Source organism: Hibiscus syriacus, unplaced genomic scaffold (assembly GCF_006381635.1).
Source record: "Hibiscus syriacus cultivar Baekdansim isolate YM2019G1 unplaced genomic scaffold, ASM638163v2 tig00110432_pilon, whole genome shotgun sequence".
Classification (NCBI taxonomy): Eukaryota; Viridiplantae; Streptophyta; class Magnoliopsida; order Malvales; family Malvaceae; genus Hibiscus; species Hibiscus syriacus.
The window spans coordinates 490,587-515,625 of NW_024062735.1; the positions used below are offsets into that span (position 1 = coordinate 490,587).

General features: G+C 36.3%; 1 protein-coding gene across 1 annotated transcript; it reads left to right on the top strand.

Annotated features, from left to right (window-relative positions):
• The first annotated feature begins 459 nt into the window (after positions 1-459).
• Positions 460-23,497, top strand: LOC120125565 (ABC transporter D family member 1-like). The gene is made up of 26 exons (XM_039143968.1): positions 460-658; positions 2,687-2,808; positions 4,948-5,227; positions 6,518-6,742; positions 7,401-7,598; positions 7,717-8,171; positions 14,866-15,004; positions 15,086-15,164; positions 16,269-16,507; positions 16,632-16,936; positions 17,017-17,125; positions 17,208-17,366; positions 17,923-18,022; positions 18,110-18,218; positions 18,574-18,664; positions 18,793-18,917; positions 19,064-19,213; positions 20,196-20,268; positions 20,741-20,921; positions 20,996-21,154; positions 21,764-21,925; positions 21,996-22,229; positions 22,349-22,512; positions 22,613-22,665; positions 22,747-22,825; positions 23,002-23,497. Exons 2-26 carry the CDS (start codon positions 2,747-2,749, stop codon positions 23,086-23,088), a joined length of 4,017 nt encoding a protein of 1,338 aa, XP_038999899.1. The 5' UTR covers positions 460-658; positions 2,687-2,746; the 3' UTR covers positions 23,089-23,497.
• Positions 23,498-25,039: the final 1,542 nt, after the last annotated feature.

The following is a 25,039-nucleotide window of genomic DNA, read 5'->3' on the forward strand; positions in this document are numbered from 1 at the left end:
ATAATGGTCTTGATTTAATTTCAAACTTATTCGGACATATAATTGATATTAAAAATATAAAACACGACTTTTATGTTGGCATTTCTTTAGCTAAAATTTGGGGGAAATTTATTAAAATGTATATTGTTAAGATAATATATATATATATATATATATATATCATAAAGATAGGGTGTAAAAGCGTGAACCACTGAATCAGCAGCTTGTTCATGTAAGTTTGGATTAAAAGTAAAACTTGAGAATGAAAGAAAGGAAATTTGTATTTACAGAATTTTTCTTTCTTTCAAAAGTTGGAATTACATTACCTATTAAAATCTAATCTTATAATACAAAATAATGGCGCCGTAAAGGACTCATCATCATCTATAATATATCATCCGCCAGAGTCTCTCTCTCTCCTCTTTCCTTGGAATTTTGTTCATAGCGTTCGTCTTCGATTTACCAAATTTTTTTACTAAAAATCCAAGGTTTGAATGATTGGTGCGCTTGACGATTTTATTGTTAGTATTTGGAGAAAAATTCGTTGGAAATTTTAGTTACCGACTACCGGGAAAAAATTGATAGATGGGGGATATAGAGATGGGGATTGCAAAAGATTAAAGCGGTTTCTATTGTTTTGATGCGATTGTGAGAAACTTCTGCTGCTGCAGCTGCTCAGGTATTCTTAAACAGTTACTATCTAGTTTTCTTCTTTTTTTTTCTTTTTGGATTATAGTTAAATTTTCTTTTTCTTCTTGTTTTTGAACCTGCGGTTTTGATTAGTTTTTAGAGCACAAGATTATTATGTTTTTAGAAAATATTTTTATAAAAAAAGAAAAGAAAAAAGGCTGTGTTTCTATTTAAAGAAAGTATGTTTGTTATGGTAGGGTATTTGATCAAATTATGGAAAGTTGAACTGAAGTGTAGCTCTGAAAATTTAGGTCAGCATTGTTGAAGTTGTAAAATTTGATGCCACTGAGAGACTTTAGCTCTTCTCGGTTTATTTTCGAGGAAGTTGTGAATTGTAACCGTGTAGGGTTATTACATGTATAGATTGTAAATGTTCTGGCTACTATTGCTGTTAAATTGAACAACATTGACTCACCTATAGTTCTCGGCAAATATTGTATCTGATTTGGTAAATGTTATGGTTAGTAATGGTGAATTTTATGTGGTATTTGTGTTTGAGACCAGTTTGTCTGGTTTGCGACAGAGGGTTCGATGTCCCTAAGTTCTATTGTGGCAATTAAGCATTAGAAATTCAGGTTTGTTGCATGTTGGACAATGATCACAGAAGCAATTTAACAAATTGTTTAATGAAGAGGAGGTGAGTTGAGCAGATATTCATTTACATTTTCAGATGAAGAATGTTCATTTTTTATTTCTATATTTTATTCAAGCAATGGAGTTTGCAATTGGTTAAGACTGTTTCAGACTAATCCAGTGACGATCAATTTACCACTGTGATTCTTTTTTGGTCTTCATCTCTCCTGTTATGTCAACTTGTACTATTATTTTACACATGCAAGAAACTTCAGCTGCATCTTTGTCTCTATCAAGTATCAATTTGCATAGCTTTTAAAAAATGTAATTTTTCTTTTTTCATGTTTATTTTATTGACTACTTCCTCTTCTTCTGACGTAGGGAATATGCAATAGTTTTGATCAGTGTGACTCCATTTGTTTATCATCATGAACAACTTAGATTATCCTCCAAAGAACATTTTATTGAACTTCAACAGTACTCTTGGATTATGATTTTTTTATTTGTTTGTTGCTGCTGCTTTTTCTAATAATTTTTATTACATACTCCATTATTGTCTTTGGTATGCTGCTGGTGCTTAAATAATATATCTCACATATATGTTATGCCTGATTATTTGTTGAGAATTATTTGATAAGAAGCGCTTATAAGTTTTAATATTACAAAAATTGAAGTAAAATCTCTTGCCAACATTTACTTCTGGTGGAGCATGGTTATTGGTTAACACCATTGGCTTTTGAATTAGAATTGTGAGAGCTCAAAACAACAGTTGTAAAAATGTTTTTTTGTCCTTTTTTCTTGATAAAAACTTGCTTTACCTTGTTAATCAACAGGATGTGACTTTTGGAGAATCATCTTATGTTCCTTATAATGTGAATTTGTTAAAATTGTTTTTCCTTCTGCAGAGCATTATCTTTCACTATTCTACTAATTGTATTAGATGGTATTGCAACTACCCTGCTAATTTAGTTCCAACGTGTTGTGCATTGGCTGTAAAAATTTGGAGATCTTTTCTTTTTGGGAATGGCAGGGAAGATTTGGGATGTTTTAGTCAATAATAAGATATTGTTGTTTAAAGTATCTCTAATCTTGGAGATCTTTTTCTTTTGGGGAATGACAGGGACAATTTGGGATATTTTAGTCAATAATAAGAAACTGCTGCGTGAAGTTTCTCTAATTTGAAGAGTCCTTCCTAGATTTTATTTTCATATGTAATATTGTATCCTATTTTTTTTTTCATTTACAACAAATCATTTTATAGGGGTATACATATGCCATATATAGCAATAGGTATGTACATTTCTAGCAAAGTTTCTTCACTTTTTCTTAAAAAAGTAATAAGTATTACTTGTCCCTCTTTCAATTTATTGGTTCCCAATGTTGATCTTAGGAAAAGCCAAAGTTGAAGCATTGTTATTTAACAATTGTTGTTAATGCATTCCAGAATCTTCCATCTTTGGTGGGTGGCCTTTCTTTGCTCCCGTGCTGAGTTCCACCTTCAACAATGCCTTCTCTTCAATTGTTGCAGCTAACTGAGCATGGCCAAAATCTTTTGGATTCTAGGAGGTATTTATGTATTTTCTTGGTTATATTCAGTTCAAACAGTTATGTTGACTCTTCTATATCGTAATTGAGTGAATTTATTGTTCGTACACATGGTAAGAGTTGGTGCTTTTCTTGAACTGGTCAGTTAATGATGATGCTAATATTTTGTGTTTCTTCTTGGGAATATATTACCTTGTATTTTCTCTATCCTCTGTACTTTTCTTAATATCTACTTCTCGATGAATGTGAACAACATAGAGAAAAAGTGTCTTCAAATCTTCTGTTTGTTTGGGGTTTCTTAGTATATAATGAAAGTAAGTGACTTCATGGGTAGAAGGCCTACAGTTTACACGTGTCAGAAGCTTTAAAATTGTTGAAAAAATATTGTGACACATAGTCAATTTTCAGCTTTTTTCAGCTTCCATGTTTTTAATTATTAGATTAATTCCTAGGAGCTGTAATTGGGAGGCCGATAAATTAGCTAAGGAGGGGATTGGTTGATTGTAAGGGTATTTTTCTAGAGAGCTTTAAGGTTTTTTAGTTTTAATCTGCCTCCCTAAATGTATTGGTGTATTTTATTGTAATAGTTACTCTATTTAATAAAATCAGACACTCTTTTCCTCCTTCCGCTAGTTACTCTTTTCTTGAGTAAACTAAGAGGGAGGTTTTTAATGAGGCCTACTATTCCTATCAAAAAAAAAAACTGTCTTCATATTGGGAACAACTATTGTATGAAGACATTCTCTATCAATTAGTAAAACCTTGCAAGTTGTTTCTTTAATGGTTATAAAAAAATTCAAAATTTTAGATGGAGAATACAATAAGAGAAAGAAACTCATAATATTTTGAATGTATGGGGTGGTGATTTATCCATATATATAGGAAACTGTCTTCAGTAAATGTCTGTATTATTAGTTTAATTATTAATAACCTCGAGGCTTTCCCCACCGATGGTTACCCTTTTCTTCAAATGATAAATGATTTTCTATGGGGGTAGGATGTAATCGCACATTCCCTTTATCATTTTGGACTATGTCTCAATTACTTTAACCCAAAAGAAATGTTAACTATGATTATCTTTGAATTTTTTTTAAATCAGCTAACTATTGGAACAAACATATTTTAGGAGTTGGGAGACAAAAGAAGACATCTGGGAAATGTTTAGCGTAGGAAACCCCTACTGGTTGGGCCTATTCTTTTGTAAAAGATGACGTTGGAGAACATACAATCTTATTATTAGGACAGGTCCTATCACGTCTTACTATAGTTAAACTAATTGATGTTATGTGGCATGATATTATTCCTCTACTTGCCTAGTAGTGCTATGTTGGATGTTCATGCTATGATATTCGTGTTACAGTGCTTAAGTCAGATAACCTTTCTCTTCTTTCCTCCCATTGGGTGGTGCCTGTTTCCGAGAAATTGAGGGAAGGAAGACTACGGTGGTTTGGGCATGTCCTTAGGCGACTACCATCTGATGTGGTCAGGAGGGTAGAGTCGATTACAGTCGACGGTGCCAGAAGAAGAGGACGACCAAGGCGGAAGTGGGAAGACTGCTTGAGATCTGATTTGATGGATTTAGCTCTTACCGAGGACATGACCTCTGATAGGAAAGTATGGAGACTTAAGACTAGGATAGTCGAGTAGTGTGGGTCACATCTCTAGGGTGTATCATCTCTGTCTTCTTTTACTGCCTTTGTAGTAATTTACATAACTTCTACTTTTTATCCGTTTCTGTTATTGGTATTTTTTGAAGGCTTAGAACTGGCCTTGCTATCGTTTGAATTCTGTGTATCATTCTCTCCACTTTTGAATTTAGTCGGGTCTTACGTTTCTGTCCATATACAAAGATTACTGCCCATTACAGACGCGCATATGACATTAATGATATTAATGACTGCAGATGAATACTGTACAACTATGTATTTATGTATTTATTTATACATGCATTGCATTTTATCTATATTTTTAATTTTCTGACTGCCGGAGGTCTTCCACGGAAGCTACTCTCAACCTGGCGTTGGGGGCAGCCTACTACCCTACCTCCCCCTTACCCCATTGCATATGGGAATTGGGTTTTGTTGTTGTTGTTGTTGTTGTTGTTCTTTCCTCCCATTGTGATTGTCTAGTATTTTACTGTTCTTTTTAATGTTTTCTCAGGAAAGCTCTACTTCTTGCTTCTGGTATTGTGGTTGCCGGTGGAACTGCTGCTTATCTGAAATCAAGGTTTAGCAACAAAACACCTGATTCATATAGTCATTACAATGGGGTCCGAGAAAACAGAGAAAAATCAGGTAAGGTTCTTAAAAAGAACAACAATGTAAAGGGAACTACACGAAAGAAAGGCGGATTGAAGTCACTCCAGGTTTTAGCAGCAATTCTTCTATCAAAGATGGGCCAAATGGGTGCAAGAGATCTTTTGGCGTTGGTGGGCATGGTGGTAAGCCTTTTATATTGTGTATTTCCAACATACAAGGGCTCAATATTATTCCAACTTTTTGAATCTTTTATCCTTTATATTTTATTTGCCACATCACATTGCAAGTTACAAACATTATTAAGATAGGAAACTTGAAAATTTAACGAGTATTCGGCCTTCAAAGATTGGGGTTATTTAGCATTTTCTCGATGTTGAATCTTTAGCATAGAGATGTCACTTGACTTGTGGTTATGTGCACATATAACAAAAGGGATTGGTTCAAATCCATCTTTATGCTAGAACATGACAAAAAAATTTGCAATATCTAGAGCAGCTTGGTTGTCACACCACAATTTTATAGGTTCGAATTACCAAGACCAAAGTCCCTTATCAATTCATATGTCCACACAAGCTCACATGTAGCTTGTGCCATGGCTCTACTCTATTTTTCCAATAAACAAGGATTCACCATTTTGCTTCTCTCTTCCATGATGGAAGATTGCCTTCAACAAAAAACAACAAGTTGTAATATATCTTCTATCAATTTTTTAATCTCATAGATTTGCACCTGAGGAACCCTCAATACCATTGCTATATAATATGCACATCCTGGAGCATTTTGCCCAGAGGGGTAAGAGGTTATTGGTTGTAATATGGGTTTTGTAGCAAATCACTAGGAAGGACTTTTTCGACATTTGACTGATGTAATGGTCAATCACTATTAGAAATAAGAGAGATAATAGTATAGGTTTAGCCACTGGCGAGAAAGTACTAAAATCTTTGGTGTTTGAGCAGACCTTATAGCAATAAGGGACAGGTTGAAGTGAGCCATTAGGATTAACTTTGTCTACAAACAGTACAAACCAATAAGCTCTTGTCTTCTTGTGAGTATGCTAATTCCCAAGTAACATTATTGTCTTAAGCAGTACACAGCATATTACACAAGCTATAGAATTAAATGAGTGTACTGAATCAAATGATTCTGTGATTAAGTTTATAGTTACTTGCTATATTTACTACACAAACGGAAACAAGGATAAGCCAAGGCACATGAGAAGGAAATTGGTTAAGGAAAAAAAAAAGAAACTTTGTCTATATACCTTCAATATGTGCATGCATGCCTGTGATTTAAGCTCGAACTTCTCATGTGACATGCATCAGATATAGCAACGGGCACAGAAAATATTTAAAAGGGTGATGGAAATTTAATTTACTTATAATGGGATGTGACTCAGGATGCTTTTGTAGCTTGAACTCTTGAGGGGGGGGGGGCTGTGCTCCTTTTAAGTAACATCTATTACCTTTTTGCAGGTGTTGAGAACTGCTTTGAGCAATAGATTAGCAAAAGTTCAGGGATTTCTATTCCGTGCTGCTTTTCTTCGTCGTGTACCATCATTTTTCTGGCTAATATCCGAAAATATTTTATTGTGCTTTCTTCTGTCGACCATTCATTCAACTTCAAAATACATAACGGGTACCCTAAGTCTGAGGTTCAGAAAAATACTGACGAAACTCATCCATGCACATTACTTTGAGGTAGTTTTCTGCCTTTGATGTTGGCTTAATTTGTTTTTTATTTTTTATCCTATGCTATTTCATTTTTTTTAATCTGGTTTGATCAGGTCTCTTTCCCATCTGACTTCATTAATCATGCTTTACTGTTCCCATGCGCTTGCATAAGTGAACTATCTTGTTTGCACATCTCTACCACTGCAGGTGGATTACATGTTTTTGTTTAATATTTAATTGTCTTATATTCCTTTTATCTGGTATTTTTCATCTTCTCTTTTAAAATGTGCGTAATAACTTTAACCAAAGCCTTGTGGAGCTAAAGTCTTAAATCCTCGTAGACTTGAAATATGTGAAGTTCAGAATCTTATGAAATTTTCATTCATGGAACTGAGTATATTTTCTTATGAGTGCTGAAAATTTTTAGTATTCTGTTCTAATCCTGATATCCAGTCGCTTTCCTCCAAATGCTTTTTTCCCGAATCCATTTTTGCTTTAAACTGCAGCGAGATTGTCCATCTGGTATATAAATTGCAAATACCATCTTCATTTCCAATAGTGTTGCTTTACCTTCGTTTGTTCTCATGAAGTAAGAAGTACTTATCTATTAGTTTTACATGCATAATACATTTTTTTTAATTACTATGTTTTATTTATTATTGACTGAAAAAAGATGTGATTTCAGAACATGGCGTATTACAAAATATCGCATGTTGATGGACGGATTAGAAATCCTGAACAACGGATTGCAAGTGATGTTCCAAGATTCTGTTCAGAGTTGGGTGAGCTTGTACAGGATGATCTGACAGCAGTTACTGATGGTCTGCTTTATACTTGGCGTCTTTGCTCTTATGCTAGCCCAAAATACATATTCTGGATTTTGGTAATTTTTTTCCTATTAAATTGTATTGTTACTGGCTTACATAATTTCCTGGCATTATTCTGCTGATGTAGCACTGCGATATTTTGTTTAATTGTCAAATTAACACATTGCTTTGCAGGCCTATGTTTTGGGAGCTGGAGCTGCAATAAGAAACTTCTCTCCTTCCTTTGGGAAGCTAATGTCCAAGGAACAACAGTTGGAAGGAGAATACAGACAACTTCATTCAAGGTTAAGGACCCATGCAGAGAGTATAGCATTTTATGGTGGAGAAAGTAGAGAAGAATCTCATATTCAACAGAAGTTTAAGACTCTTGTTAGGCACATGAGGGTTGTACTTCATGACCATTGGTGGTTTGGCATGATTCAGGACTTCTTATTGAAGTACCTTGGTGCTACTGTGGCTGTTGTTCTGATTATTGAGCCTTTTTTTGCTGGCCATCTTAGACCAGATACTTCAACATTGGGACGGGCGGAGATGTTGAGCAATTTAAGATATCACACCAGTGTTGTAATTTCACTATTTCAGGCCCTGGGAACCCTTTCTATAAGTTCAAGACGGCTAAATCGTCTCAGGTATTTCTTTGTTCACTGCTGGCTTTCGAGAGAGATTAGCGATACAGCATATTGAGGAACATTAAACACTTCCTAAGCAACCTCTAAAATCTTACCAGGCACATCCCTAAAATCCATAATGAATAGAGTTGTTGATTGTTACAAAACTGACCTTCAGTGAGACAGAGATAGGGGAACATTAAGCACTAAGTAACCTTTTTTTTATAGAAGGTTAGGCCTCATTAAAAACCCCTTCTTACCCTCCATGTTACGAAAATAACATGGAGGACATTGAAAGGAGGAAAAGAGTGCCTATAACTTTATTAATCTGAAGAATAATACACTGTCGTCCCTAACATCAATCTTAAAACCTTCCCACAAGAACTTAAGACTTTAAAACCACATTTTGCTGAAAAACCTTAACAATAATTACATAAGACTGAAAACAAAATCCCTGCAACAATGAAGAGAATCATACAATCTAGCACCCCAAAAACAAAGCCTAATAATCAACCTATACCCTCTTTAGCTAATCTGTCCGTTTCCCAGTTGGCAACCCTCAAGATAAGCCTTAACATAATATCCTTCCCTTCCATTAAAGAGATGATCTCCTTCACCAAGGATTGGAACATAGGGGTGCTTGACTTTGGATTTTTGATCCACTTCAGCGCGTTACTTGAATCCGATTCTAAAATAATCCTTTGATTAAGAACCAAACCTAATTCATTAAACATGCACAACCCCCTCTTTTTGTCGCCAAAAGTTTTGTCAAAATCGGAGGACCACCCCCAACCTTATCAGAGAACCAGTTAATCAACACACCACTGCTGTCCCTAATCAGGCCTCCTATACCACCTTTATTCCATCCCTTCACCATCGCTCCGTCAACATTAATCTTTATGAACCCATCTGGAGGAGGAACCCAACAAGTAGGTTGGGATCTTCCTTTTTTCCGTCTAGCAACCGAATCAGCAAGTGTAAGATCACCCACTAGGGAGTCGAAAGGAATCTGCATGTCAAAACTTGCAGCAAACCAAGAAACTATTCTAAAACGAGCAATAAAAAACAACATCACCATATCCAGCTTTCCATTCTTAAAAATAACCTTATTCCTGCTTTTCCATACCGTCCACAAAATGGCCCTTGGAATGAATTTCCAAATACTAGAGTTCGAAAGTAGATCATCCCACTGAATAATACAATCTAAGATGTTATTTGGAATCACCCAACAAACGTTCCACAAATACAAAAATCTAACCCACAGTCCCCAAGCTACCTCACAATGCAAAAAAAGATGAGAAACATATTCCCCAAACCTGCCACACAACGGACATAAGGGATCTTCAATCCTAGCCACTCCACGCTTTAACAATTCCTCCTTAACCGCCACTCTCTGATGAACAACCTGCCATAAGAATGTTTCAACACGGGGAGGTGCTATCCCTACCCAAATATTTCTTTCCCAAAAATCCTGATTCCCCCCAATATCGATCGAATCAAAGAAATTCTTGATACATGAATTAGTACAGAAGCAACCCTCTCCATTCCCTGACCAAATCCAACCATCTTCCTCATCGAGAGGCAGTGAGATGTTATTCAGCATAGAAATCAGGTGTAACCATTGTTCAATCTTCCAATCCACCAGATTTCTTCTCATTTGAATATCCCACACCCAGCCTGCAGCATTGTTCACCCTGAACTCCACTTTACCCGTTTTATTAATTGAAAGAACATACAATCTAGGGAACATATCTTTGAGGGGGACTTCTCCCTACCAAACATCATGCCAAAATACCACAGAATGATCGTTTCCAGTTTTCAACCTGAAATTATTCCTAATGCAATCCCCAAACCCATCATTAGAAAAGAAATTATTTATCACTCCTCTCCAAATCCAAGAGGCACGAGTTGTCCAAGTATTCTCCAACATTTTGGAATTTGGTTCCAAGTTCACACAACATACTCTTCCACCAAGAATCCTTTTCAGAGGCAAACTTCCATACCCATTTACCCAATAGTGCTCTGTTCAAAATAGCTAAGTTCGGAATCCCTAGACCCCCAACCTTCTCGGCTTACTGACCAATTCCCAGTTCACCCAATGTATGTTTCTTTTATCAGTCGAACCCCCCATAAGAATGCAGCCATGATAGAGTTTAATTCCTGCAACACAGTAACTGGAATTCGAAATATTGAAAGGAAATAAGTGGGGAGAGAGCACAACACAACTTTGACCAACACCACCCTTCCTGCTAGCGCTAGAGAGTTTGCCTTCCAACCAGTCAACTTGTTATGAAATTTCTGCACGATTGGCTCCCACATTGCAACAGAATTCCTCTTGAACCACAGAGGCAAACCTAGATATTCTGCTGGAAAATTACCCACTGAGCAGCCAATTTCCTTAGACCAATTAGATAGTACATCCTCTTCAACATTAATCCCAAAAATTCTTCTCTTGACTAGATTAATCTTCAACCCCACCAATAACTCATAAATCAAAAGCACTCTTCTAACATTCTTCAAATCTCGAATTGATGCTTTTGAAAAATAATAAAGTCATCCGCAAATTGTAGATGCGATAGCTTGAAGGAATGATCTTGAACTCCTAACTCAAAACTCGAAAACAGACCCATATCCACTGCTTTAGTTAACAGCAAATGGAGTAATTCACCACCCAAATTAAACAGCAAGGGGGATAACGAACAGCCATGTCTAAGACCTCTTTCTGTATGAATTTTCTCCATAGGAGTCTCATTCACTAGAACCGAAATAGAAGTTGTTGACATACACTGATACATCCAAGAATGCCATTTTTCTCCAAACCCCATTTTACCCATTATTTTCAACAATACCAACCAATCAACTGAATCATAGGCTCTCTTGAAATCTACCTTGAAGACCACCCCCTTTAACCCTTTCTTCCTCCAAAAATCGATTCCTTCATTTGCTATGAAGGAGCAGTCCAGAATATTCCTCCCTTGAATAAATGCAAATGGAGACGGACTAATTATTTCATTGATACACAAACTGAACCTTCTAGGTAATACCTTCGACAAACTTTTATATAGCCCTCCCACAAGGCTAATTGGCCTAAAATCCCCCACCCCCTCCGGGTTATCCTTCTTAGGAATAAGGGAAATAAAGGAATGATTCACCTCCAAGTCCCACTCCTTACCCTCAAAAAAATCCTTAAAAAACAGCATACTATCATCTTTCAAAGTAGTCCAGAATTTCTTAAAAAACCCTAAATTCAGACTATCCGGGCCAGGAGCTTTGTTGCTATCCGAGTTAGCAATTGCTCCCCAAATTACCTCTTCCGAAAATGGCTTCTCAAGTGCTATACTTTGTCCTTCCGGTAATTTTAGAAAATCCATATTTAATTCCTCAGCCTCCAAAGAATAATTCTGAGTAAACAGACCATTGAAAAATTCCACCACTGAATCTCTAATTAAGGTAGGATCTTCTATGACTTCATTACCCACCCTAAGGGACTTTATACCATTTTTCCTCCCTCTAATTGTACTATGATGGAAAAATCTGGTGTTCTTATCTCCCTCCATTCTCCATTTCAGTCTCGATTTTTGCAATCAAATCGATTCTTCTTTCTTATGAAGCTCCCATAATTCTTCTTTTGCTTCAATTATTGACTTCATTGTCACCGAGGAAAGACCTTGTTGCATTTCCAATTCCATGTCCTGAATTCCTTTCTCCAACAATTTAATTTTTCCAGGCAGCTCTAAATAACCCCTCCCTTACTATCTCTTTATCACATCCTTCACCTGCTTTAGCACCTTAGACAATGGCTCCCCCTTTTCCTCTTTACATAGTTTACCCAGCTCCTTTTCCATCATCACAGTAAAACCATCCTCCTCCATTACATAGTTAAATAACCTAAACGGTTTCAGCCCCCAATTGCATTCTTTGTTCTCCAGCAGAATAATATTATGATCGGAAACGGACCTTGACTGCAATGATTGGCTTATCTTCATAAACAAAGTTACTAATCTCTGATCAACCAAAAAACGATCCAACCTCTCAAACGTGGGAACTTCCCTATTATTGCACCATGTAAAACGGCCTCCAGACATTGGCCAATCAAACAAATTTGCCTTGCTCACGAAATCTCTAAAAATATTCATAGTAACCGAATTCACAGCTCCTTCTTTCTCCTCCTGTGACAAGACTGCATTGAAATCTCCTCCTAAGCATAATGGACAGTCAACGTTCTGCAAAAGTGATAGTAAGTCGCTGAAAAACATCTCCTTATCTGTATCCACACTAAGGCCATACACATTAATGAAACAACATCCTAGGAATCCATCCATAGTCCCTTTTTTTGCTACAAATCTGCCATAAATGACTATATCCTTCACCACAAATTCCTTCTGATTCCACAAGGTTATTAAGCCACCAACAGATCCTATAGCAGGGGCTACTGCCGATCCAGTAAGTAATTTCCCCCCCATTTTCCTTACTAACATATGACTGACAACCTCCAACTTGGACTCTTGCAAAAATAAAATTATAGGTTTCTTCTCATCAACAAACCTCTTAATAGCTCGAGCTTTCACCCTCCTACCCAAACCTCTAACATTCTTAGACATTGTCGACCACTCAACCATCATTAATATAACATAACCTTACATCCCAATTACACCTACTATCCCTCCTTCGAATTACTTTCATTAACCAGAGGAAACATTTTGGCCATAAAAGCTTTTTCTCCTCCTTTGAACTTAACCCCCAACAATTTGGACACATTCCAACACTCCAATGCCTCTGCCACCCCCTCTGTCTCATTCTCTGCAAACGAATCAAACTCCTTACCATTGCAACTCTTAACATCCCACCTCCTAGAATATACATACTTATAAAAACCTCTTTCAATATTACTTACTGATGCACATTTCCCAATATGTTGACGCCTCACCGGTGAGACAGACCCATTCTGCAAGTTTAAAGCAGTTTGTTCACCATTTTTTCTTTCTACAGATTTACTTCCAACCCCATTGGACCTTAAACTCCCTTGATCAGACCCACTTGTTTGACTCCTAACTATGCTGGTATTAGGCCCATTATCTTGGACATCCTTATCATGGCTCATGATGACATCTCCCAAGGTTCTCTCCTTTTCTCTCCCTTCATTAAAATCCTCTGACACTCTGTTGACTGGGAACATCACCTACTGCTTTCTCCTCATAACAAAAGTCAACAGCCAACATATGTTTTGTTCCTACTTTTCTTTTCAAATTTCCATCGATAAACGTATCATCCCCTTGTTTATCACCTCGAACCCATGCTTCAACCCTGTCCTGAGAGTCTGACAAGGACTAGTAACCCAACTGCTGTTCCTGTCCCTCCTGAGCATCTCGTTGACTCCAGTCCGGCGAGTTCTCCTCCCAAGAAGCCACTGTTCCGTCTTCTTCAACCACATCATCCAACTCTAGAAAAAAATCTTCACTCCCTTCCACTTTAATTTTAATGATAAATGATCTTCCATACGTATTAATGGTGACCTGAGAAGGAATATCAAAAGCACTCTCCGCCCTCAGCAGCATATGTGCCACTCTACAGTCCACTCTTTGAATTGTTTGCTCCTGAATCTTCACTAGCTTGCCCCATCTCGATGCCAAATTGGTGAAGAATGGAACTGACCAACAATTTAATGGAACACCTATCATGGAAATTGCGCAGTAGGCTAATGGAACAAAATTCTCCTCCATAACAGATTCCAGCCTTTCGAACCAGAAGGACAGAGCCTCCCACTTATCTTCCATCGCTGCTTCTTTGTCCTCCACTGTGTTAAAGACTATCAAACATGCATTTTTTTGCATAACCCCACCTTACCACCTTAACATTGAATCCCTCAGTCCTTAATGCCCTCTGCACAAATTCCACTTCGAAGATCGCCTTACAAATGCCTGTTAAGGACGACCTCAGCCACCTCCTCTCCTCCATTGGAATAAACACTTGCATAGGCTTTTTCACCTCCCTCTTATCTCCAACGTTGTTCAAATGTTGACCATCAACTTTTTTCACCCCACTACCGTATCCTTGTATGTCGTACCATCATAAAACTTGTTCATCAGTTCATTCTTCCCCAACCTCCACCAGGGATATTGGTCTTTTCCCTTTCGACTACTCTACGCCTGCATCTCTTGACCCCACCACGTTATATCGCTCCAAGTTCCTCACAACACTATTCCTATGATATTTCGCAATCGACACCAATGTTCTCCTCCCATCAACCACAACGTTATTCAACCGTTCCACTGCCTTCAGCAAATCCTCCTTGCTAGCAAAATGCATAAAAGCAAACGTACCGACCTTATAATTAGGTCTCCTATTAACGAACGGAATAAACACCTTAATCACCTTGCCATGAACACTAAAACGATTCCATAAAGCACTTCTGTGCACTCCCCTACTGAGATTATCAACGAACGCTACCCACGATACTCCTCTAGACACCACTCTACCTCTGTGTTTGCTACCAGCTCCTCGTTCACTCTCTCTCTAGCTCTCTCACTTATTTTGCTTTAACTCTTAGCACTAAGTAACCTTGGAAATCTTAAGCATCCTTAGAATTCTTTGCACCTTCAGTAATAATTGTTGATTGTTACAACTTACAAGAAGTAACACGTGAGTGAGACTGATTTCTAATTAATCTAATAACTTAAGTTGTATTCTTATTATTGTTTCTCTTAATATCTTCCAGTGGTTATGCTGATCGTATTCACGAGTTAATGCTCATATCAAAAGAGTTAAGCGCTGATGATAAAAAGTCATCCCTGCAAAGTGCCGGAAGTAGGAATTACTTAACTGAAGCTAATTATGTTGAGTTTTCTGGCGTCAAGGTATTTGAGATGATATTTAACCATTTATGATTCTTAATATGCCTTGGCAATGTTTTTGTTCTAATGGTTGTAACCATCCAGGTTGTCACTCCAACCGGAAATGTTTTGGTGAAAGATCTCTTTCTAAGGGTTGAATCGGGATCTAATCTATTGATTACAGGTGCTTTTTCCCTCAAAAAAAAGATTGATTTACATTTTTACTTTTAATGTCTTATGTTTCCATTTCCTCTGGTTTTAAACATGCTTCTATTTTGCTATTTTTGATCCATTTCTATTATTGTTGAGGAGGTATAATGAGTTTTTATTGGAAATGAGAGTTACCATAAACGAGTTGTAGATTTTTTTACATAGTGATGATTGACTTCAAGTTTTGGTTGGTTACAGTGGGGCTTTTTGATGAAGTTTTGTTCTTAATATTTTTATATTAACCAAAGAGTGGCTTAATTTAAATATTAATCCCAGTAATGGTTCTATTTGATAACGATCTTGCTTTGTAGCTATATTTCAGTACATGTTTAGTTTTGAAGAAGAATATAAATCACTAACTGGTGTACAGCAGTAACAGCATTGAATTCGTAATTGTCTTTTTTTTTGGACTCCTTCGCTTTAGCTTTTAAATAAAAACAAGATAAATGTTCATATTTTTCTGACATTTATGATTCTCTTTACTTTCATTGTTCTCTGCTAAGATTCCAAAGGAGTAAGCTCTTCGAGGTGCTTAGAAGATAAGGCAAGCTGAATAAGAGGACTAGAGACATGTTTAGAGTGAGACAGAAAAACATACTATATGTTTAATTCCGGTTGCATGTAAAGGGGCAGAGATCCTCCTTTTGAGTGAACATTTTCTTTTCAGACAAGGCAGATAACTGGATTTATGCTTCAGTTCTGAAGCAAGAATGGGGTGAAGATGGATAATATACTCCTTTCTCTTCACATTGTCCTCAGCAGCCCTTTACCAATCTTGCTTGCCTTTATCTATTGCCTATTATTAATATCCTTGTATTCATGCTTTTCCAGTGAAAAGTGAAAGTCTTTGTGTTCTTTGTTTATTCATGTATGTGTATGTGTATGTGTTTTTTGTGTGTGTGTGTGCGCACTCGTTTATGTGCTTTGTTTATTATGTATGCATGCTTATTTATGTATGTGACGCCCTTTAAGTTTATCTTCCTGAAAACTAGTATGCATGTGCTTAATCCTGTTTCAAAGTTGCGGTGTGATTTTTTGGGCCAATATAAATCTCTTGTTTTTTTTTTCTTTGCTGAAGGTCCAAATGGCAGTGGAAAGAGTTCCCTTTTTCGTGTTTTAGGTGGTCTTTGGCCACTGGTATCTGGCCATATTGTGAAACCTGGGGTTGGTTCTGATCTTAATAAGGAAATCTTCTATGTGCCACAAAGACCATACACAGCTTTTGGAACCCTTCGAGACCAGCTAATTTATCCTCTTACCGCAGATCAGGAGGTTGAACCTCTTACATGTAGTGGAATGGTGGACCTGTTGAAAAATGTACGAGTTTAAACTCATAATAATTTTCTTGTTTTCTCTTGCTTAATTGTGTATTGATGCTTTCTGTGTCTTTTTGAGTTTTATAGGCCACCTTCAAAATAATTTCACTTTGTTGTTCCTTTAGGTTGACCTTGATTACCTGTTAGATCGTTATCCACCTGAGAAAGAGGTGAATTGGGGTGATGAACTCAGTCTTGGGGAGCAACAGAGATTGGGGATGGCTAGACTCTTCTACCATAAGCCTAAATTTGCAATTCTTGATGAGTGCACTAGTGCTGTGACAACTGATATGGAGGAGCGATTTTGTGCTAAGGTTAGAGCAATGGGTACATCATGCATAACCATATCACATCGTCCAGCACTAGTTGCATTTCATGATGTTGTTTTGTCCTTGGATGGGGAAGGAGGATGGAAAGTTCATTACAAAAGGTACCATGCATAAAGTTGCAGGTATTGCATATATTACCAGTAGTTATGGTGTATTAATTGAATTTGTACAAAACCTGCAGTGAGAATTCTTCAGTACAAAGTGAAGGCGAGATTGATTTGACAGTTTCTGAGACAGATCGCCAAACTGATGCGATTGCAGTTCAACGGGCATTCACCGCTGCTAAAAAGGTCTGAAAAATTCTGAAGCTTGGTTTGTGTTTTTTTTTGGATGTTTTATCTCACAGCAAACTTTGGCACTGATTTTTTCTAGGACTCTGAATTCTCAAGCCCAAGGACTCTATCATATGTGTCAGAGGTAATAGCAGCATCGCCCTCTGTGAATCATGATGCTAAATTGCCTATTGTTCCTCAACTCCACAAGGTTCCAAGAGTACTGCCATTGAGAGTAGCTGCCATGTTTAAAGTATTGGTATGTTTTGTGCAAGTTTTCTTTGTTCTCTTAAACTAACCTCATTAACTTAAGAGGATGATTTTCCCATTTTTGTGCCCAAAGTAGGTATTCATAATTGACCTTGTGAAGTTCTAAATTTTACTGGAAAACTCAATGATGAGTTTCCCGAAAATTTAGATTATTATGCCTCGCTTTATGTAGTTGTTATTGTTATTCCTAAAGTGTTTTTTCAATGCGTTTTTAGATCCTGGAAAAAAATCTCTATGAACGGTATATTTGATTAATTGGCTTTTAGTATGGTACCTAAAAAATTAATTGGCTTATTCTTAAAATTCTCTAATATTCCTATATAACCTTACCATAGCTGATACAAGTAGCTTAAACACTGTTGTATAACATTTCTTGAGCATAAGGATGATTATTATTATTTTTGATATTTTATGTATCTTCAATATTTGAATTTGAGCAGACCTCATGCAAAGTCCTTGATGTAAGTAATGAGCAAATGTTGTTTTTATCCACCAACACTTTTTTTTTAATTCTTTATGTACAACCCAAAATTCTTGTACTTTAGGTACCTACGGTATTTGACAAACAAGGGGCTCAACTACTTGCAGTTGCTTTTCTCGTTGTCTCGAGAACATGGATATCAGATCGGATTGCATCATTGAATGGTATTACAAATCTATTATTATGCTATTTATTCAATTTAAAAATCTGAGATATTATTTTATAGCTATTTTAAATCCATCAACTCCCAGGAACCACTGTGAAGTATGTTTTGGAGCAGAATAAGACTGCCTTTATCCGTTTAATTGGTGTAAGTGTTCTTCAAAGTGGCGCATCTTCTTTCATTGCACCCTCCTTAAGGTAATTTTTCCTAAAGAGCAACTATTGACCTCCATATGAAATACGTAAAACTAAAAGAGGGAGTTACTAATTGAGAAAAGATCTATCAGTGTAATCATGTATTAAATCTACACTAAAATAATAATGTATTACGTTACTTATCTGCAATATAGGCATACACATAAGTATAGTTTTATCTTCCTAACTACTGTAGGTTGTGTTATATTAAAGATTTAATGCTAGTGTAGAACCCCAATAAAGAAATTGAGATCTTACTACATAAGTTTTATTTTCATTCCTAGCTTTTTTCAACATCTAGGTTCATGGCTTCTAAGTGAAAAATAATTTTTTAAATAGCCTTTTTCTTGGTTTGCAGGCACTTGAAAGCTAGGTTGGCCCTTGGATGGAGGATTAGGTTGACCCAAAATTTGCTTAAGAACTACTTACGAAATAATGCATTTTACCAGGTAGTTTGATAAGCTAAGATACACTGATGCCTGTGTACTTGGTCGACAATGCACAATGTTTATAATTTTCTCTACTATTACCAAGAATTCTGCAATGGTAAATTCACTTCACATACATCTTACTGTAGGTTTTTCATATGTCAAGCAAAAATATTGATGCAGATCAAAGAATAACTCATGATCTTGAGAAGTTAACAACTGATTTGTCTGGACTGGTTACTGGAATGGTGAAGCCATCTGTTGACATTTTATGGTGAGTACATTGTCTTGATTTATTTTGGTCATAGGATTTTGTTTTCTGTCTAATCTTGAATCTTGACTTTGAGAGCATATGTCCCTTTCCTCCCTCATTTATCTATCCTCCGAAGAAATATTCTTAACCAATGCTGAAAATTTTAGGTTCACCTGGAGAATGCAGCTATTAACTGGGAGAAGGGGTGTTGCCATTTTGTATGCATATATGTTACTCGGTCTGGGTTTTCTAAGGACTGTTACTCCTGATTTTGGTGATTTGACAAGTCGAGAACAACAACTTGAGGGAACTTTTAGGTAATTCTAGTATCCATGTTACCAGTACTAAGAATGCTAAACGCACTTACAAATGGAAATAATTGTATGAACATGTATGTGCAAAGTGCCAATTTAAACTGGTCTGGCAGTTTAATAAGAGAAGCTCTGGAAGTTAGAATGTGAAGATACGAGGCTAGAATGGTATGTTTAAAATCTGTAAAGACTAAGGGATGGTTGATTATTGAGAGCGATAGTAAATTATGTGAAGAGTAGATTAAGAATTTGGATAAATGCCCAAGTATGTATGTTTCAATTTCTAAAGAAATTGTGGATAAGATCAGAAACTTGGAGGGTATTATTCGTTGGATAGCTAGGTCAGCAAACTTAGAGGCTGACGCTTTAGAAAAGACAGGAATAGGTTAAGATAGGGAGTGTGGGTTGGTTTTTCTTTTTTCTTGTCTTTTGGTTATATCTATTGTATGTGGGCAAAGTTTCTTTGTACTCATATGCTTTGTATTGCTCTTTTAATTAATAAAACTTGAGGCACTCTTTTCCTCCTTCCACTGATCTATGTAATACCTTATGGTGTTCTAGAAATCATGAAGGGGTTTTTTATCGAGGCCTCCATTTCTTATAAAAAAAAATCTGTAAAGACTAAAGATGAGTATTTGTTTCGAGCAAACTTGCTTACATGATGCAGTGGATTGATTAGAACAATTAAAATCTCTAATATGAGAGGAAAGTTATGTTGTTATCTCATTTTTACATTTATATTTTAACATTAAATTAATTATATCCAGGTTTATTTCTCTTGACAATAATTTTTTCCTTGGTTAAACTTTTCAACTTTAGGTCTTCTCATACTCATACCGTTCATAACCTGTTAAGTTCTTAAAGCATTGACGGATAAATGTAAATATGAAAAACACATGTATCCACTTAGGTACTTTTGTGTAGTTTTATGGATATCTGGATGTTGCTCTTCATTTATCATTGTAATAACTTGCACTATTTTAATTAGGTTCATGCATGAAAGACTGCGCACGCATGCTGAATCTGTTGCTTTCTTTGGAGGCGGTGCTCGGGAAAAAGCAGTAAGATATTTAACTCGTTGTTGTATCTGATACATTTGAATGCCTACTGTTGTTTCCATCATTTTTTTACATTGATGTAGAAATTTCCTTGTGGAAAGCTAGATGGAAAGCAGTAGTTTGATTCTTTCTATAATCTGGAAGTTTGGATACACCTTATGTTTATATTGCACAACTACATTTTACAGTTAACATGCTAGACTGAAACCCAGAAGATAAACTCTTTCTTATATTGTTCCTACTTTCCAAAGGCATATATTGTTTGATTGATGCTTCGTCTCTTGTTTTCATATATAGAAGAATATTTTACCGTGAAATGACATGAGTTCTGGAATATTTTATGGATCATGGTCTACTAATTTTTTCCCTTTTGCATTGTTTGCAGCCGAGCATGCATTATGCAACATTACTAGACTACTATTTCTCCAGAACTTCCATTCCCTGCCACTAATTATACGTTTCTTAAATTTAACAGATGGTCGACTCAAGATTTAAGGAGCTTTTTGATCACTCTTTGCTTCTTTTGAAGAAGAAATGGCTGTTTGATATACTTGATGATTTTGTCACAAAACAGCTTCCACATAATGTTACTTGGTTTTTGAGCTTATTATATGCCTTAGAGCACAAGGGGGACCGAGCCTTGGTTACTACTCAAGGTTAGATATCTAACTTGACTTGGTAGTACTTTCTGGTTTCTCCATCTCTCTGAAAGTACTTAACTAATTTTTAGGTGAGCTGGCACATGCATTGAGGTTCCTGGCATCTGTTGTATCTCAAAGCTTTTTAGCTTTTGGTGACATCCTAGAACTGCATAGAAAGTTTCTGGAGCTATCGGGGAGTATCAACCGGATTTTTGAGCTTGAAGAGCTTCTTGATGCTGCTCAATCTGGTATGTCTAATTTACTCTTTCCTAATGTTGTTTATACCTTGCGTTTCTTTTTGTGTTCTCATTTATTTTGTTGAAACAATGGTATGAAAGGAATTTCGTCAAATCTCGAGTTGCTGGCATTCTTCTGAGTGTGAAAAAACTTTACAGAATTCAAATATTATATGTTTGGAGGCATAGGTTTTCTGTTGGTATCTTCAGGGAGCAATTCATAAATTACAACAATTTAAGAGTTGGGGGCATTTGCAACTTAAGCTGCTTACAGTATTGCACTGCATACATTGTTCCTCAGACATTTCAGCAAAAACCATAACTCATTGGGCTTTACCAAAACATGGGATTTGTAATGTTTTCTGTGTTTCAATTGAACATACCTCTGCTCATAATATCTATCACTTGATAAATTCTTTCTCATGATGGATTTGCTTCTGTATGACACATCTGTTTTGACCTTCATAAATATTTTTCCTGATCAGCCACAACTCTGTATCTATTTGACTAGGATCAACTTCTTTTCTCAAGTCATCTTTTGTTGTTCAATTTATTTATTTTAAGACCAACTTAGTTGTCTAAATTTTGCACATTAATCTAACAAGATTGTCATCTAACCAGGGGATTTGAGCACCGATAATTTGTTGCAGTCTCAGAGGACTGCTCTCTCTGCTAAAGATGTTATTTCTTTTTCCGAGGTGGATATAATTACGCCGGCACAGAAGCTGTTGGCTAGGCAGTTGACATGTGATGTAGTCCCAGAGAAAAGCCTGCTAGTTACTGGTTAGTATAGGTATTGTTATTGTTTTCCTTGATAGGAGATTTGTATCTGACTTGCCTTTAATCTCTTAAGGTCCAAACGGGAGTGGCAAAAGTTCTGTTTTCAGAGTACTTCGAGGTCTGTGGCCCATTGTGAGTGGAAGGCTTTATAAACCATCGCACCATTTTGATGAAGAGACTGCATCTGGTGGCATCTTCTATGTTCCTCAGCGACCGTATACGTGCTTGGGAACTTTAAGGGATCAAATCATATATCCTCTCTCTCGCGAGGAAGCAGAGTTGAGAGAATTAAAATTGTACGGACAAGGTAAACCTACTTGCATAAGTTGCACTGCTTTCCTTATCTTTTGAGTTTCTAATTTGATGTCACAATGTACTGAAGTTGTCTCTGTGCTTTTGGAAATTGTGAACATCTAAAATTTTCAGGTGAAAACGCAGTGGATGCCACCAGCATTCTTGATGCGCGTTTGAAGACCATTCTTGAAAATGTTCGATTGAATTATCTTTTGGAACGGGAGGAAGGTGGTTGGGATGCTAATCTCAATTGGGAAGACATCCTCTCACTCGGAGAACAGCAGAGATTAGGCATGGTGAGTTAAGCTAACTTCTGCACCTTTTGGACAACAATATTCTACATCTATCCCAAGCGGAATTATGTTCATTTGATAACAAACTTTCTGTTTTAACCAGGCACGGTTGTTCTTCCACAAGCCTAAATTTGGTATCCTCGATGAGTGCACAAAGTATGCAACTACTCACCTATGTATTTTGCTTAAAAACTGGTAACTAGCTGTCTAATTAACTGGGTATTCTTCTCATGGCAGTGCCACGAGTGTCGATGTTGAGGAACCACTTTATAGACTGGCAAAAGATTTGGGTATTACCGTTATTACATCATCACAGGCAAGTAGTTTGATCCGACAAACATGCAGCCGGCTGTTTTCAGAATGCATATTTTAAAATTCGATGGATGATAAAACATTTATGATATTCATCATGATTCCTGACTCGAACATTGCAACAAAATTAGTTCCGTTGAATTTAAACTCTTCCTTTTGCTATCTATTGTGTTTTCCCAGCGGCCTGCTCTAATACCGTTCCATGCTTTGGAGTTACGACTTGTTGATGGCGAGGGTAAGTGGGAACTTTGGTCAATCAAACAATGAGTAGGGTGCAACAATGAGCTTTGTGTTTGTGATCCATATGATGGTATACACAAGAACCGGAGTGCGGAGCCAACTTGAAGCTGACTTTGTTGTTTCGAGTTGACATGATTATGGAGAAGGATAAATTCTTAATCATGCTCAGAACAGGGCAAGTCAAAGATGATGGTAGGTGGTAGCGAGAATTATAATTTACCTTTCGTTAGAACAGATTGCTGCAAATACTTATAGTTAGGGAATGCTTAAATGAGAAGAAGCAAAGTATAATCATAACTATAATATAAGTAAGCATAAAGATATCATTCGTGTACAGGTTTCTCATTCCCTCTCCTATCCCTATTCTTTTTACCCTTTCTTTTATGGGATAAAAATCCACGGGTTGTAAGAATTGATGCCCAATGAAGGGAATAGGCTATTACATTTTTTACCCCTTATGATTATTGTCATATCTACATGGTTTTTAAGAGAAATATTATATGAAATGTAAAAGTTTGGATTTACTCCAATTAATAATATCTACCAGTATGAGTCATCCCTATAATACCGTCATAAACAGATAAAGATCGTTTATTTACCAAACAAAAAAACCGTTTCAGCTTCTTGATCCTACAAAATAATCGTTTATAGCTTATTTAATTTTTAATTAAGCTGCTGATAGTTATCACCCGTCTTGGTGTGTGTGTGTGTGTTTTCCCACATATTTGTATGATGAAAAAAAAATCAATTCTCTTAGCATGAAGGTATGCAGATCAATATTTTACAGATTTTTTTTTTATTTTTCGATATTTAGTTCAAGTAAAATAAATTTTTCAATCATGTTAGTATTTATTTTTATTTTATACTATATACATTACATAGCATGTAAATGTTAAATAAAATCAAATAATGTATGTATGTGGTTTTAAGTCCTAAATAATAAAATCGTTACCCTCTAAGAAACATAGTATTTAAAATTAATAAATTGATCAATATTTTAACCCAAGAATGGTAAATTTTAAGATTTAATCCTTAAAAATGAATAAACTTAAGTTAATTTTATACTAAAATAGTCTTGGGAGTTTTTAATTGAACTTTTGCCTCCCTAATTTTTCTCAACCTTTTGTAAGTTGACATAAATGCGCTTGCAAACCCCTATTATTTTAATTGATTAATTAATAATCTAATGTTGTTGGTGTTTCCAACTAAAGCTATGGGCAATTGTTTAGGGCAAGTGTATGCTGTAGTGTATTGGCATGGCAGTTGGGTGAGATATCGTTTTCAGCAACACATACAAATCCATAAGAAGAGTTGAGCTTAGCTGCGCCAAAGAAAAAGAGTGGTGTTTTTGCTGATAATGCAGCACGGAATCTGTTGCGTTTAACACTGTTATGGGCTAGCAAAGCTAAGGTCAAACTCAAAGGGCTTGGTGTTGGGGACAAGGACCATCTTAAAGGCTCCATGGCTTTCCTTTTCCCTTGCGTGGCTTCCAAGGCAGTTGAATTGGATTACGATTATGCAGCGGAGGAAGCTTTTGCTTACTTAACAGAAGATGAGGAGGAAGAGGAATGTGAATGCAATGGATTGAAAAGTTCATAGCTGAGTTCTAAATATAAGGTTGGAGGGTTGATTGAGATCAACTCAAAGAGTTGTTTTATATAGAAATCTCGATTCTCATGGGAGTGGCCGTAGTATCTTTAGCAATGGCTACCATGGATTGTGGTTTACACTTTACAATGTCTTCTGTTAACTGAACTTGCTATTTTATCAAAGTCGTACTAGATCACTCATTTGCACTAATTTTATAGTATTGACATTACTAATTAGGCAGAAAACATGTAAAACAGACATTATGCAGTGATTTGGACCTTAACATTTGGCCTCTGTGGGAGCTTGAACTTTATTTCCCAGTGAAACCCATCAGCAAAGGAAGGCAAAGTGAATGGAAAAGCATCAGCGAAAGGGCCTCAAGGGATTG

What these genes read in the sequence shown, in the direction of transcription:
- LOC120125565 (XM_039143968.1), top strand. Translation starts at nt 2,747, where the DNA reads ATGCCTTCTCTTCAATTGTTGCAGCTAACTGAGCATGGCCAAAATCTT. An exon ending in AATACATATTCTGGATTTTG is followed by an intron (nt 7,599 to 7,716) that starts GTAATTTTTTTC and finishes ATTGCTTTGCAG; the next exon opens with GCCTATGTTTTGGGAGCTGG. An exon ending in ATCCTCGATGAGTGCACAAA is followed by an intron (nt 22,666 to 22,746) that starts GTATGCAACTAC and finishes TTCTCATGGCAG; the next exon opens with TGCCACGAGTGTCGATGTTG.